General features: G+C 44.7%; 1 protein-coding gene across 2 annotated transcripts in view; it reads right to left on the reverse strand.

The window, feature by feature from the left end:
• Nucleotides 1-16911, reverse strand: part of NRAP (nebulin related anchoring protein) — a 360104-nt gene that overhangs the window by 160588 nt on the left and 182605 nt on the right. For both annotated transcript variants that reach the window (XM_086922847.1, XM_086922846.1), the window contains 4 exons: nt 14179-14286; nt 10722-10823; nt 10195-10392; nt 9243-9347 (listed from right to left, as the gene is read on the reverse strand). In XM_086922847.1, the coding sequence (XP_086778973.1) occupies nt 9243-9347; nt 10195-10392; nt 10722-10823; nt 14179-14286 (513 nt within the window). The remainder of the gene's footprint in view (nt 1-9242; nt 9348-10194; nt 10393-10721; nt 10824-14178; nt 14287-16911) is intronic.

A 16911-nucleotide genomic window follows, 5' to 3' on the forward strand; every position in this document is an offset into this window, starting at 1 on the left:
CAGTGACAGCGCCATCTGCAAGTTCCTGCATGGTGCTGCATGCACCTTGTGCCAAACCTTGCAGGAACTCGGTGCATAAATACAGGTGGCACAACATGTGTCCCCTCTGATTGCACCCCCAGGCCCTAGAGTGGCAAGAGGCCCCTTTGTTGCTTCAGCACCACCCTTGCACCTAACCAATATAAGTCATGGGTAAAACAGATACTGCTAAACAAAATGTTTAAGGCCTAATTTGCAGAGTATTTTTCATTTCAAAAGTTATCTACTGATATTAGATCCATAGAAACATAAAAGCACCAAAAACACAGTGTAGGAATAGCCTTTAAGTGTAGGAGCTATCACCTGAGGCTAAAGGGAAGTTCTTCCCTAAAGGAGCCCGTCTCCCCCAATGATAGATACATAGGATTGTTCAGAGTGTGCCCAAACACTACAGGTACTTTAATGCTTTTGTTTCAATACTATTCTTTTTTAAAGGCCTTTGAAAAGTTGCTGGTTTCGTAAAACTTCAATGCCTACAAAGTCATTGGGGGGTTAGCCCGTTAATGGTGTGGGCAAGAGATGTTGCATTAACCAAAACATGAGTGAACACATTGCCACATCCACATTGTGTCTCATATGCACTGTTAAAACACATAGGCCTCAGCTGTTGCACAAACAGATAGACAACTGCTCAAGATCACACAGCACACCAGAGGGTATATTCACAAGAACTGGTGCTAAAAATCACTAAAAAAAGCGAACACACCTTTACACATCGCAGCAGATCGCGGGAAAATAACCATGTGTTAACGTGGAATTCACAACAAGGCGGTAGCATGCAATAGTCTGCCGAAACCGCGGCCAATGTCCGCGAGACAACCACCTCAACGGAGATTAAAACACAAACCACAAAGCGGAAAAACACGCAATGTGCCCAATTCCGATAAGAAAACAGTGACAACCAGTGCGAGGCCAGCAATACCCACGCGTAATGCTTGAAATAGCCCAAGAACAGCAGACGGAAAATGCCACTGAAAACACAACACCAACTGCGGAGGCCCACGGATGCACCCTGACCCACTAAAGAGGACAACATGAACCCCACAATCCCCATGGAGGAACACCCAGGAATATAGGGCCCATGGATGGCCAATGAGAACAGGAAGAGGAAGACAGATCACAGTCGGCAGGAAAATCCGAGTACCGGCATGGATGAGCCAGAACACCACCACCAACGGTACATCACCCCGACGTGACATTGGCAACAAAGATAGTTACACAATAATGGAGCAACCCTTTGTCCCACAGAACCTGGGTATGGACAACTTTTAACTATTCATCCCGCATTGACACATTTGACTCGCCGGCAATTCTAACTCTGGTGTGTGTCCTAACGCCCGGATAACTTTGAACTCTTCCCCCAGCATTGATGCTTTGACACGCCGGCAAATCTAGCTACAGTTCGCATAAATTATATTCTTGACTCTACACATTGCCCTACAGTTATTAGCAGGGTCTGGGTTCTTTTAAGCGGTCACAATTGTAATTTCACATCTATTAACTGAAATTCCAGTGTTTGACATGCCGGTAACTTCAAATCCGGTAGTTTTCAATTCGTGTTCTGCCATAACACCTGGTCCCACAACTTAAAGCGAGCGTCCTCCAAGGAGTTTGCAAGTGGAACCGTGCGCCTTCATGCCATAATTATTAGCTGGGTCCATGCGCACACAGGCTTCCCGTACTGATAGACTTAAGTCAGCCTGACGTTTATAAGCAGGGTTTATACGCACGTAAGGGGGTTTGAATTATACACCACCTTTATCTTCTAGACTTACATCGCCTGTACCCATCATTTCTCATTCTACCACCAGGCGCTACAAGATGAATGTTTAACCATGGTTCACTCTGGTTTTTTGTGGGTGAGTTTCATCACCCTCTCTTCACATTCGTATCTCCTTCAGACCCAGAAATGCAACATGCCTAATCTGCACTTTCTTCATTTATAGGCTTTTACTCCCTTATCCCCGTTCTGTCCTGATGAAGACCCCCCTTGACTACCTAATAGAGCATAGTTTGGGTTGAAACGTCAACGACCTCGCATGGTCCAGATTGACCAAGGCTCTGCGTACAAAGGAATAACTAATATACAGGAGAGTCATTGTGTTTCCCTAATTTTCTGGCCTACTCCTCCCCATGTACATATTTTAACCACACTGTACATATTGCGCACTAAAACACCAGCACTGAGCACAAATGTCACTTGAACACCTATTACCTGCAAATCTCACCTCGTGTTGATAGCCTTGTTTACAAACGTGAAAATATATATGAATGATTTAATTTATATAAAACAAGAAAGTAGACAGCAATTTGAGTCACATGTGTTACTATTTGCTATATGTTCCATATGTTTAGACAGCTGAGATACAGATTTTAAAGAATACAGAATAATATATTTGACATTAAGCATACTCATAAGAAATAGCCGGTAAACCCGACAGAACCATTGTTTTTTGTTTAATTGGCAACAAAGAGGCAGAGATGGCACACCACCTCGGACCATCTGAATGCCGTCGCATGGCAGTGGAGACCAATGGAAGAGCACAAGAGGCCCTGGACTGATGTGAATTGCAAAACCAATTAGAAACCCGCTGCCAACATGGGAGCAGCAATGCACCCCGGAGGAGGGGGGCCAGCAGAACACCAGGAGCCGAATGACATGGAGAAGATGGTGGCCACAGTCACCATGAGGGAGACGGAGACAAGATTCGGGAAACCGGACACTGTCTAACATGACCCGACACCACATCAACACGGTGCGCACCGACCAGGGAGTGGCTGGACGTGGAAAGACGGGCCCAATGGCACACATACACAACTAAGCAGTGCACATTGCACATCCACAATGACTCAGGATCATGTCACTGATCTCACGGGAACACCTCAGCACACACACAAACACCAAGTAGTCCCACGTACACCATGTGCCCAAAGGGGTACCCACACAACACAACAACAAGCATACAACCAACACATGCACATGTGCGAGACACAGCAAACAGGCAAATATGTCAGCCACATGACGAGTAGCATGGCTGCTGTCCAATCACCATGACAATGTACACGGCACAACACTGTGGTGGCTGAGTGCGGACCACAACCGGAATGAAGCAGGTCACACTCGGACACAACCACTGGCACAAACAACCCTTGACGTCAACGACACATCTCTGGATAAACCATGCCCAAGTGTCACAACCCGACAAAGAGCACAAGTTACCCAAGTCTGCAACATCTCAGCACAATCGAAGCACTGAACTGACAGGTACACTGCATGAAAAGGACCAGTGGTAGACAAATCAGAGCCGCAGGAGGGAATCACCAACCATGCAGAATACACACATATGTATGAGTGCACCTCGACGTTGACAACATCCCGGTACAAACAGCAACACCTCCACAACAGAACACAGGCCACAACTGGTGCAGCACATCTGCACCACATGGCAAATCACATCTGGCCCAGCTGGTAACCATTGCATCACAATGTACTAGTACAACCTGTAAACTGCAAATATGTTTTGTTCACACATGCTGTATTAATAGACATTTTGTACTGGCCCATGATTGCCAGGGACGGCTACAATGTCACGCGCTCATGAGAAGTAATTGTCAATGATGGTGTTCCTGTGGGCCATTCCTGCCGCAGCGGGATGTGAGCCACTTGCCCCATCGTCCCCATCATCTTTCGGGACTTCTGGAACTGGGATCCATGGGGCATTGGTGCGTACAGAGATGATGTGCAAGACACAACATGCAACGATGATCTTGCACACGATCTCCGGGCTGTACAGGAGCTTTCCACCCGTGCTATCCAGGCACCTGAAACATGACTTCAACATGCCAAATGTGCGTTCAACGATGCCCCTGGTGCGTATGTGGGAAACATGTTACTGCCTCTGGGTGTGTGTGTTCGGATCTTAGAGGGGTGTAATCATCCAAGGGCAGAGCTCATATCCTTGATCACCTGTGACAGTGCAGGGAGAAAAGAGTCAATACATGGTTCGGCAGGATGTGATGGCAGGCCCACTAATCCAGTGACGCCTGGGCTGGCTGTGTGAGAGGTGAGTGTAAACCAGCCCTCAGTGAGTAGCTGGTGCTGGCAACAACTCCAACTCCAACAGTGATCCGGCACTCAGACAAGCAATTGCAGGACAACAAGGGGCGATGACTTGAGTCGCACAGCGATAGTGGGTCCGGATGCACAGCGGCCGACACGGGCCAACCGCCACGGGACGCTGACCTGCGGGAGACTGGGGTAGGGTCACGAGTATAGAGCAGGTTCTCGTCGAAGTTGAAGGAGCATGACGCGGAGTGAGTCGGTGTACAGTGGAAGGTTGACCCTCAGGGCATGATGCAGAGGGCCCATGCCAGCTGTGTCCTGCAACATGTAGGATATGAATGCCCCAGACTCATGCCAAACACCAAGTCCGTACCTGCCCTCTGCTGATGACAAACCCCATGCCACAGGCTCAAACACCAACGATGTTCCGCCGGAGGCTGATGGTCACTCATAGCGCACAGGGTTAGTGGCACAGGTGTCGCCAGCTTGCGTTGAACAGGGTTAGTGGCACCACATGGCGCCTACTTGCGTTGAACAGGGTTAATTGCACCATGTGTCACTGGCTTGCGTTGAACAGGGTTAGTGGCACCACATGTTGCCAGCTTGCACTGAACAGGGTTAGTGGCACCAAGTGTCGCCGGCCTGGCATATGGAATCATGCCTCACTGATCGAAGGGAGTCTGGCGCTGTGGCCACTGCCACGGATTTGGGGTCACTGCCATTCAGGACCCAGGACACAGTTCCACATGTGGGGCCCACTGTGATGAAGGGGACGCCAGTGGATTATGACAATGAGAAAGGAGTAATGTGGGCCAGCGTCGTGGAGGCCTGCAATGGTCTGTGGAGGCTGCAGAGCATGCGGGACTAGGGCGTGGAGCATGCTTCGGCACACGACGGTGTCTGCAGGTGAGCGGTGCGCCCTTAAGGCGCTGGTGCGGGCAGGCCTGGTCTGGGTATCAGCGTCCTGGGCTGCAGCACGCACCCAGGGTCACAGGCCCACTGCTGACAGCATCAGCCTCGTGGTGGACTGCGAGGTGCAGCTCTGTCAGTGATGTTGGCCTTTCTAGGAGAGAACCTCGCTCTGCGTCCCAGGGTTTTTGTTCACACCCCTGCGCAGGCCTGGGTATTCAGGTTCCTGCCACTATGCTCACGCACACAGGGGGGGAGCGAGCGACATTTCCGCTATCTGCGCTCTGGCATGGTGTGACATGGTTGCATCCAGTGTTCGCTACTCTCCAGTCACCAGCAGTTGTGGTCTGCATGGACATGACTGTGGTTTGCCTCTCCATGTCTGTCCTGCACATCCACATCTCACTTGCCGTTGTGTACATTGCCATTCATGGGTCTCTTGCATCCTACTCACATAGCTGCATTCCCCATCTACACACGTTCAGCTGTTGTGTGGCTGTGGTGCCATGATATGGCTGTATTGTGTGCAGGGGTAGGCTAGGTTCACGATGGAGTGGTGTTGTCGTGTCTGGTGGGTGGGTATGTTGTTTGGCATGTTGTATGTGGTTTGGTCACATGTGCATTCCCACAATTGTGAGTTGTGTGATGGTGCCTTTGAGGTGTGAGGTGCGTGGTGGGTTGATTTGGCACTTTTCAATGAGCATTCTAGTTCCATATGTGCCATCCTGGAAGCTCTGGTTGATAATGGACTGTTGGAAGATGTAGGAATCGTGCACATTGCCTGGGTAGTTTGCGACGACATTGGTGAAGAGTCCCTGGTGGTCCACAATTGCCTGCATATTGATGGAATGGTTGTGCTTCCTGTTACGGTAGTGGTGTGCTATATCCGCAGGGAGCACAAGTGGGACATGTGTGCAGTCTATTGCCCCCAACACTGCCGGAAATCTGACTATGGCGTAGGGGCCTTGCTTGGTCTCCTGCTGTTCCTGCGCAGTGTGGGGGAAGTGAAGGTACTGGGGTATGAAGCTGAGGATGGCATCCAGGACAGGTGTGATGAACTTTGATTGGGATGGCTGTGAGACCCCTCCGACTCTGGCAGTTGTTGGTTGGAAGGTACCAGAGACCAACAGGTGCAGCACAGCCAGCAGCTTTGTCTGCGGAGGGATGTTGGTTCTCTGCTGTGTTGGGACTGTCAACCTCTCGGCGATGTGGGCCATGATGCGGATGATAGTTGTCCTTTTGAACCTGTAGTGAGCAATGACTTCCTCAGGCGTCTGTGAGACTGGTGCATTTTCGGTAGGTTTGCAGTCTTACTCTGCGCTGCCTCTGTAGTGGTCTGGGGGGCGGGTCCGGGTCCTGGGGGTAGTGGCGGTCAGTGTTGTGGCCCTGTTGGGGCTCCGAGCTGCATGATGAGTAGCTCCATGATGTCGTTTGTTCTTCTGGTGTGGCTGTGTGCGGGGCTCTGTTAGCTACTGCAGGTAGTCGACCGGCTTTATATCTGCAGGTGACAGGTGTTAAATACCTGCTGCTACCGCAGCTTATCGCGTGGTTGTGGTTTGCATCGCAGATCTTGCATTTCATAGTGAAAGGGGTGTTGTGGGTTTTTCTTGTGTTTTTGCACGGGTATGCCTACTCTGCATCTCATTAGGTTTAGTTGGTGGTATCCACCTTGGAGATACTTTTGGGGCAGTTATCGCAGGAATACTGGCGATGTCTGCATTTTGCACCAGCTTGTGAATGGGGTGTTAATTCTATCTCCACATTTGTTGCGTTAGAGTGGGGATAAATCGGAGTTGAGTCCTTGTGAATATCCCCCCCAGTTGGTTTGTCTGCTTCTCTTTTCAGATTTGATCCCAGATCTGTCCTTGGCAATAAGCCAAACATCGAAGAATCTGACATCCACATCCATCTGGAATTGGAATTATTACTGTAACAGTTTGTGCAGCCTCCACCTAGCAGAGTGCCCTTGGACTATACTGAGAGCACCTACTGATGTCACCATAAAGGAAATCAGTGATTGGTTAGAATCTCTTCATAGTAACTTTGTCTATAGACTTCGGATTAGCAATCTCGCAGAGATCACTGACAAGTGTTTTTGTCTAGCACGCAGGGCAGCAGACTCATGTTGAGGTCGCTAGTAATTGTGATTGTAATCAGTTAGGCTAGCCCTAGAAACTCCTGTGTTTGTCTGTGCGCCCCTTGACAGTACGAGTTTGTGGACGAGCTGACAGTGTCACCCAGGCCTTTGGATCCAAAGACAGCGGGGACAAGAAGATGACAGCACCAAAGGACTCGGGGAAGAGCCTTGCAAACAGTAACTATGGGGAGGAGCTTCAATTTGAGAGCACCAAGAGTTGCAACCCCCTCCCCACTCCAAGGACACTCACAATTTAAGCTTTCATGCTTTGTACTTAAATGCTTCCACTGAAAGAACAGTTTTACCTCAAGATAAAATGGCATCTTACACCGTGCCTTAACGCCTACCGCTCACCTTCTCTTGAACACTTGTCACTCTAGGGGGTGGATTATCAAACATTTTGTGCTGAATAGCGTCACAAAAGTGATGCTAACCAGCACAAAATGTTTTTGGTAAAATTTACTTTGCAGTGCAAAACTTGTCTTGCGCTGGAAAGTACCCTACAAGTAGTGCAAAGCAGTGCAAAGCACTGCTTTGCATTACTTAGCACCAAGGGGGCATTACATGGGTGGTACATGGGCATTCCCATGCAACCACCCATGCCTTTTGACGCCAAACATTTATAGACAGGGTTTAGCGCCAAAATTTAACACCACTTTAAAGGAGGCACTAACAGGAGAAATGCTTTTATTTCTCCTTTCTTTTCCGACTTTGCATGGGTGTTGCACTGTGCAGCACACATGAAAAGTGGGAAGAGCTTTAAAACATGTATGGGCATGGTATTTTGTACAAGAAGGATAACTTACCTGTACAAAACCTATGTTAGACAAAGGCTCGCATTCTAACGCTATAGCGCTAAGGTGCGAGCATAACGCACGGCAGTTGAAATCAGCACCGGCACTAGGGAGAGGGGGGAGACAGCCATATCTCTGAAGATATGGCGCTATCCTGCTACCTCTCTCTCACATAACGCAACACAGCCTCTTTGGGTGCTGCGCTGCGTTGTGTGTATTTTTTTTAAATCTCCCCCAGGTCTGCAGTCCAGTGTCTATTCTCTTTTGTTACTTGATTCCGATCTCTGGAACTCTCTTCCGGAAGACATTTTGTAAGTCATTATGGGCCAGATGTACAACCCTTACATTTTGGGACTCACAAATTGCATTGCTTTGCGACTCGCAAACTGTAGTTCACAACAGTGTCTCAGACACTATTAGCAATTCCTAATGGGGTCACAATTTGCCTGCATCATTGATATTCATGAGGCAGGTGCTATGTGACCCCATTAGGAATGGCCAGCACTCACAGGGATGGTGGCCTGCTGGGGTCAGCAGACCACCATGTCTGTGTCTGCTTTTTTAATAAAGCAGTTTTTCTATTTTTTAATTGCAGCCCATTTTCCTTAAAGGAAAACGGAATGCATTTTTTAAAAAATTAAACGTTTCAGTTTCATTTTTTAAGGGCAGGCAGTGGTCCCAGGGACCCCTTCCCATTTGCAAGTGCCTTGCCACCTACATGAAGTAGGTGGCAAACTGTGAGTGTTTTGCTGCTGTAAACGCGGTCGCAAAACAGCGGTACATTCCATTGTGACTAGCTATTAGGAAGGGATGCCCCTTCCTAATAGCGAGAGTCGCAAATGCTATTTTGTAAGTCGTGACTCGCTAAATAGCGTTTGTACATGTCAAGGCCCTTTTTGCAGTCACAAACGGGTCGATTTCCCATTTGCGGCCGCAAAAAACGGTAGTACATCTAGCCCTATGTTACTCCAACTTCCGAAAGCTCTTGAAGACGCCTGAACATTTTCAGTGTGCCTTGAAGCTTCATTCTAAGGTGAGCAGGTGCTGTAGAATAGTTGCTATTAAATAAATACATCTGGAAATAAACCCTTCCCTCTGTCTCTGGAAACGATTGGCTCTCTACGTCATACAGGTCTCTAATTTCCGGTACAATTTGTTGTTGAGAGCAGTTACTTCAGCCAAAAGGAAAAGCTTGCATCTCTAATGACAAGTGACACAATCAGCGGTAGCAAGCCCTATATAAATCGAATTACAATACACTACAGTACAATACACTGCCTTGGAGACGTGCGTCTATTACCTCACTGACAAGATCTCCCGCCTTCTTCGCCTGTTGCACATCGAGGCTTCCTTCGGTCAGCCAGCCAACTCCTTTCATCCAAGTCAAATCCGCCCGGTACTTAAGCTTCAAAGAAAAACACAAAAAAATGTGAGACATTTTAGACACCTGCAATAATACAAGTCGTACATACACCACAAACTGAGCCCCCTCTGGGTGTGATCAAGCGTGTCCTCTTTGGCATATAAGCTATAGGAATACAAAAACGTTAATGTCTCTGCAGAAGGTGTGTATATTCATGAAAAGATATATAACTGAGTGTTTTCTTAGGACTGCCACCCAATGTTTTGACTTTAGAATGGACATGTTGTGAAGTTCTGTTATATTCTACTTCACTACTTAAAAACACATATGTCGGATCTCGGCAGCGTGATGAATGTGAGGCCAATGGACCATGGAATGTGGCATGCTTATCAGTGAACTGGGCAGAGTGGCATGTGAGCCTGTGAATGAAGCAATATTGTTAATAAATGAAGCAAAGTAACCAATGAATGAGGCAAGAGGACATGGATGAAAGCAGAGTGATCAATGAACAATTAAGGTTGGCCAGTGAATATTGTAGGATGCTCAATGATAGACTAGGATGACCCAGGAAAGGCGAACTAAAGGTGGCGAGTGAAAAATGTATGGTAACAGGTGACTTATGTTTAGTAACTAGTTAAGGTGCATCTGAATAGTTAGTGATGGAACATATCGAGTACATTTTTTCTAAAGAAGAGTTTGGAAACAAGACACATGACATCAAGAGACTCACAGTGGCAAATAAGGTGCCTAGCAGCAGCTACATACCATCTGTTAGAATCCTACAGAATCATATACATAACCAGTGCCTGATGCCAAAAATTACCAGATAATCAGACACTAAATCAGAATATGAGATGCCTTCCATGGGTCCCGCCAGGCCTATTCATACCTCACTCTGAAGGCCAGATGCCTTCTTGGCCCACTTGACCTTCATGTCCTCCGTAGGCGTGGTGTACTCATGCAGCCTCTTCCTGTAGTCCAGGTCGCTAGCCAGGGCCTGCGCTTTCTTGGCATGTTTGATGTTGATCATATCGAGTGGCAGGTGGAAATGGGTTTTGCTCTCCTTGAAACCTTTCTTGTACTCGACCTGGAAAGTGCAAAGGAAGAGGGTTTGGTCATAATGAAGTGAGGAAGTAGAGAGGCATGGTTGGAGCCATCATTGTGTGGGTCAACCCATTGTAGCTTTAGCATATATTGGATGCCAGCTAGGTAGTGTTTCTTTAGAAAAGTTATCAGAATCACCCATGAACCTGTGGGAACTCAACATGACATTATTTAAAAGCCATGGAAAGGGCCATTTTGAACAGGCAGTAATGTTGTCATGGGCAGTGTTAAGGTACCTTTGCTTCTCTTTTGTCCTAAGCCTCTTTCCACAGTCATGCTCCAAACCTTAAAGGAAATATGAATAAAGGTTACCTCACTGCTCATCTTGGCCACTTGCAGTGAGTGAAGAAGTCGAGAATCACTCGTCGCCATGGCTTTGCCTCTTGATTTTTCATAGGCTTCTCTGTATTTTAGCTTTCAGGGAAGAAATAACAAATACAAATAGATTACCTTAAATGTTATTGGTCATTCAAAAAGACAGAATAAGCACAACTGTGAGTATTAGTAAGATTATTCTGTTCATAATAGTACTGTACACAAAATTATAAAAATTAGTTCTAAGCATTTCCAATTTACAGTTGACTATGCAGATAGAGTTACCTAAAGAAATCGAATGTGGCTACGCTAGACCTTGACCTTGCTGACTACTTCCATTCATTTCCCATGAATATTAGGCAAAAACTCTGGACCACACCAATGATTAAGGAATAGCCAGAAAATAATTGTCATACAGTAGTTTGACTGCCAATGGAAAAATCCTAACAGAGTCACTGCAAAACCTGCGACAAGCATCACATGATACTGGCCCATGTAGAGCCTTAGCTGAAGACTTACAGCCAGATAATGATTTTCTCACACTGAACTAGCCGACCCACATGCACTCCCTTCGGGTACCACAGCCTTAAGGCAACATAATAACTGAAGTATTAGGATGACCATTGACTGTAGCTGTGAAAATATAGTATAAAGAGGGGATGCTACGCAATTGCCAAGCATACAAATGGTGAAACAGTGGTCACTAATTGGGGTTGGTATGGAGGGTGGGTAAGACATAAACCAGGCAACATGTTGAGGGTCACAAAAGGCAAGCAGGGACGAGGTATAACTATGCGACCAAAGTTTAAGAGACTGCATTACTAATAAGGGAATATAGGACACTTTATAGCCAGTTTTTTGACATTTTAGACACTATTTGGGACAATATTAGGCCACTACTTAGGAACACATTCAGGCATGAAGCAAAAACTTCAGGTTCAAAGAATAAAGACCTCCTTTGAGGAAGATAACTTAAATTTAAAAAAATCAAACAGGTTCTCTCAGTGGGCTATACCACAGCGCAGTGTGCTCATAAGTGTTTTCACCCATGTTGTCCGCCTTTCAGAACAAGTATTGGCAAAACCAATCTCTCTCACTTTGCCAATGATTGTTAGTTGTTTGCAAAAATTGCTCCGACATTGCCATAAACAATAGTGGATGCTAGCCATCTTCAAATGGTATTTTCTTTTCTTTAACTATGGCCATCATCTCCCTTGATGATACATGGCGGACATCTTGGAAGTATAGAATACATGCTTCCAAGATAGTTGTACATTGCAATTACTTGTCAATTCTGGGGATCATTGAGCACCTGGCCCTGCACACTCCACCCATTAGACTAGTTTCCCTTCAGATCTGAAAATTTAATAACACAACTATAAAGGCGTGGGGAGTAGTATGGTATTTAACACAACCAACAAGGAAATAACTCTTAACCTGAATTAACATTTATTCTTCTTGTTTTCTAAAAGAGAATGTTGTAACAAAAATTCCAGAGGATCATATTGAAAAAAAAACATGATATACAATTTGTCACTATGGTTCACAAAATATGAGCCTGCATGTTGCCTTTAAAGAGCATAAATTCTTGTTATTCATAGTTCATATTAAAACAGAGCATATACAGCTAACTAGCTTCTTCAGGGTCTCAAATTATCTTTGATATAGCAATTGTTCTTCATTAATAAACAGCAACTAGAAGGTCAACTGTGTCATCCCCAGTAAGATTTCTGATGATATCAGCACATCACTGGTGCCCAAACATTGTAACAGCTGGGCATATCCACATCTAGAAATTTAACGCCATGTCGCTACAAATGTATCACTCCAAATTCTGAACAAGCCAGTCAGGATTATAGGTATGCCAAGACTTCAAAAAGAATTATCCCTGGTTGCTGAACTTCCAAAGCACAAATCCACCACAAAAATGAAGATGATACAATGTTTGAGAGGGGTGAGCTGTAGGCAGGGAGGTGCAAATATCATCAGAAATCTTCCTGGGGCTGACACAGTTGGCATTGACAAACTGTATATTGTTTTTCTTAAATATGATCGATCTAATGGATGTTGTGTTAAAAGATTCTCTTTTATCAAACAAGAAGATTACATGTTAATTCATGTTAAGAGGTGTTACCTTGTTGGTTGTGTCAAATACCATACTACTTCCCACACCTTTATAGTTGCACATTGCATCAAGACACGACATGTGAGTCATTTTAGAAGTATTAAAAATAATGATCCAGGATGGCTAATATTATCTTCTATATTTCCAAGTAGCCAAATGTCGTGTCTACATGCCACATGAGGGCCATCTTGGAAGTATAGAAAGTACAACTCCAAGATGATTCACCACTGCCTTTGACTTTGCCAGAGCTAGTGCAATTTTACAAGGACTGGCAAATCCATCATTGGAGGATAGTGGGCTGCAGGCATCTGATAGTGAAGACCAGGCCTGTCCAACAGTCTCTCACATCCACAAATGGTACAGCCACTTTAAATGGGCTTACGGCAGTGGGCAGCAGAAGAGAGGCCTCAGAGAGGATAGAGAAATGGACATTGCGTGTGCTATTGCAGAGCTCGGTGCAAGAAGACGAGAGAAAAAGAGGGCCGCCGGGCCACAACAGAACTTGATGTCAGAGAATGGTTGTGAGAAGAATAAAAGGGTAGTAATGGGAAAGGAACACAGGGTGACTGGGTTTGGGGTGGTGGGGGTGGCAACAGATACTGGGTGGATGGGAAAGAGTGTGAGAGCACAAGGAAAATAGAGACTGTGTGCAAGATACAAAGAGAATAAGAGAAAAAGTGAGAAAGAGAGAGAGAGAGAGATATGAAGGAGCGAAAGGAGCGTAAAGAGCGAGGCAGTGATGCCATGTGTAATAAATCACAAATGCATAAATAAACAGAAAAAAATAATTTCGTGGCATCAGCCGTGGAAGGACACACTAACCCAATAAATACTCGGGGTGACAAAATATGCTCTGGGGTGGGTAAAATGCAAGAAGTGGGAGGAACATCATCTATTTGGATGGAGGGAATTCATATATATAAGAAAGTCATGCAATCACGAACAATGGAGAACAAAGGCCACTATAAGTATATATTAAAGTATTGGTTAAAATGCTCTCTGCACAAACAGGCGCCCATGTATAAAATATGCAGAAAACCAAAAATTACTAGGTTGCACAGATTCAATCATACTGCTCATGAAAGCACATAAGAAAGGCTATCACCAAGGTTATTATAAACAGTCATTCATATAAAGAAATCAGATGGTAAAAGAATGTCATCTCGATTTGTAATTCTGTATGAAATGTACGCATCAGACATCAACAATTGTGAGCATGGTTGTAGGTTTAAACGCAGAGCTTAATCGAAAAAACTCAAGTTCCAGAGCTAGGCAACACATGTTCGATTAGAAACCACATGTAGAGTGTCTGAATACAATACAACCTACATCACTTGCAAGATCCCCCGATGCTTTGGCAGCCAGAATAGACATGGAGTCCAGGTTCATCTTAAATTCTTTGCCCTTGGATTTCTCCCATCCTTCTCTGTACTTAATCTGTAAATAAGAATGCAACAGCATGTGAGAGTGCAGCAGCATAGTGTCTCTGAATTCAAGATTAGCTTCAGAGCTAGGACATTAAAGAGTTTCATTGGGAATTCTAAACTCATACTTTGGACTACATCTTTTGTATCCAGAATTCTGAACTTTGCAATTCATAAATCAAAATCTGCATAGTTATTGGGAAGCTAGATCCAAGAAATTTAAGGAAGGCCAATGTTATTCCAACGAAAGATACATGAACCAATGTCCTACACCAATGGTTTTTGTAAGAAGCCTCTTCTAAACTGTGAGGTGAGGATGAACCTAGAAACACAAAATGGGAAATGATTTCTCAACACTGTCCATCCCTGTTTGGCTTCTGCATGACCTTGTTTAATTTTTGTTAGATATTAATTTGAAATCTAAATGCATACCTATGGAGGCAGAGAAGTAAGACACAAGTTTAACGTCAGGCTAACAAGTGAATGGGATTCTGGCAGACGAATCTGATAAGAGAATAACGAAGGGCGATCAGTGATTTGGGCAGGAAGACTAGGGAATAGTGAAGAGTGGCTTGTGAGTGAGTCAGGGTGGCAGGTAAATGAGGCAAAGTAACCATAAAGGTGATGATTACAAGTGGCTAAATGATTCATGTAGACATCAGAAATTTCAGAATGTGGGATTTACTCCTGAATATGAGATGGGAAATAGCATGCAGAAATCAGTGGTTCAAGACAAGTTCACGTTTGTTTTTCTGCATGTCTATGTGGCTTTTCACCCAGGCATTTTGCTTGCTTTGAGCATGTGAATTGTCTGGTTGAAAAACTCCTGGAGTGTATGATCCTTTGAATCTTGTAAACAATAAAAGACTAGTAGTTGGGTCAGCAGCTCCAGTGGGACCAGAGCACTAGATACAGCACTAAACGTGGCACATTGTCCAGTGAATCAAGCAGGGAGGCAAGGCAGGATTACTGAAGGGATGCTTTTCCTCGTTACTGTTGTTGCACCAGTTATCCCCTTGCATGTGGTTAATTTTGTTCATGATCTTCCTGTATCAATCCATCCTCTGCAGAAGGAGAACACTTCTAAAACAAAACTCCCAGGATGGAGAGTAATCGTTTTCAAAATAACCAAGAAATCTGCAGCTGCTTCCAAGCTGAAGATAACATTATTCCGGTTAATAATGCACCCCAGTTCTTGTCTATGGACTAGCAAACACTGCTACAGTGAAAATTGCTTTTAGGGCCTTTTTACCATAAGGTTACGTTTATCGTTATACTTTTTCTATGTCCTACTTTTAAATTCCATGCACCCTGCCTTATAGCCTGTAATGCCTGCTTAGGGGTGACCTATTAACATTTAACTTGAAGGTATAGACCTGTCAAACGTCTTAAATCTGCACAGCCAAAGTACAAAGGATAGGCCTGCAGTCATGTTCACACTGTCACTGTAGTGGATGACAGAAGAGGTGCTGCAGTCCACTTGTGACATTTAACATACATGCTTGAACTACACTTTCGTACCATACGCTACAGACTTATAGGTATGTTAAATATGCCACTCAGCAGTATGCCAATTTCATCATGTTGAAAGTGTGAGCACAGGCACTTTACTACTGGTTAGTAGGGGTAAAGTTCTACAGCCAGCAAAACTTTTAAGGCAAAAGTCTTGGGATACACCATGCAAAAAGATGGTAATTTCCAACATTTTCCCATCTGTTTCCATTTCTACCCCTGCCTCAAAAGATATTTCAGCAAATTAAATATTATTATTTATTTTTTATTTTTTGCAAAACAAAATCTAATGGCAAAATGCTATAACAAAATAATCCCAGACCATGGTCATCTGTAATCAACATGGTGAAGTAGTTGAAGGCCTGATTTAGAATTTGATGAATGGGATACTCCATCACAAACGTGACGGATACTCCGTCTGCCGTATTACAGGTGCCATCAGATACAATGCACTTTTAATTCAGTGAATGGGATATCCATTGTGTTTGTGACCACATATCCCATCCACCAGACTCTAAATCAGGCCCTAATAGAGGAAATGTAAATTGGAGGCCAGGATACAGTTGCCTAGAAACTAGTGTAACTGAGCTCTAATCCTGGCTAACTCACTTGACCAAACGGTGGGATACTGGACACATCAATTTATCTTCCTTTGTGTTAGAATCCACATCTGCTAAAACCATGAGGCTTAGAAATATTTTACAATCTTGAAGTAGTGCTTTACAACAATTGGACTTTTCTTGTATCCCAGTCCAATAAATAGAATTGTAGGGTGATGTGTGACATTATGAAGTTCATTCTGCTGCGCCACAGAATAAAATGGTAACATCAAAACAATTTAAATAACTCGATTTGTGAAATTTTCAGCGATGATGGGAGTGAACCTTTCTTTCTATTTCAATTAAAATCTTTATCCTTGAACTGTGCTCTAATTTGTTATTTATCTTAAAACGGAAGACACAAATTTCAAACTTTGCAGAAAAGCTGTTACAGTTTCTCTGCATTTGCATATCGTTGGCAGTAGCAGCCAGTGGTGGGCGTGCTGCAGGGCGGGGCCAGGGTGGAGCAGGGTGGGGGTAGTAAACTACGGCATTCGGCCGAACAGAGGTAAGTAAACAAATAAATA

The sequence above is a fragment of the Lissotriton vulgaris genome, chromosome 5 (genome assembly GCF_964263255.1).
Source record: "Lissotriton vulgaris chromosome 5, aLisVul1.2, whole genome shotgun sequence".
NCBI lineage: Eukaryota > Metazoa > Chordata > Amphibia > Caudata > Salamandridae > Lissotriton > Lissotriton vulgaris.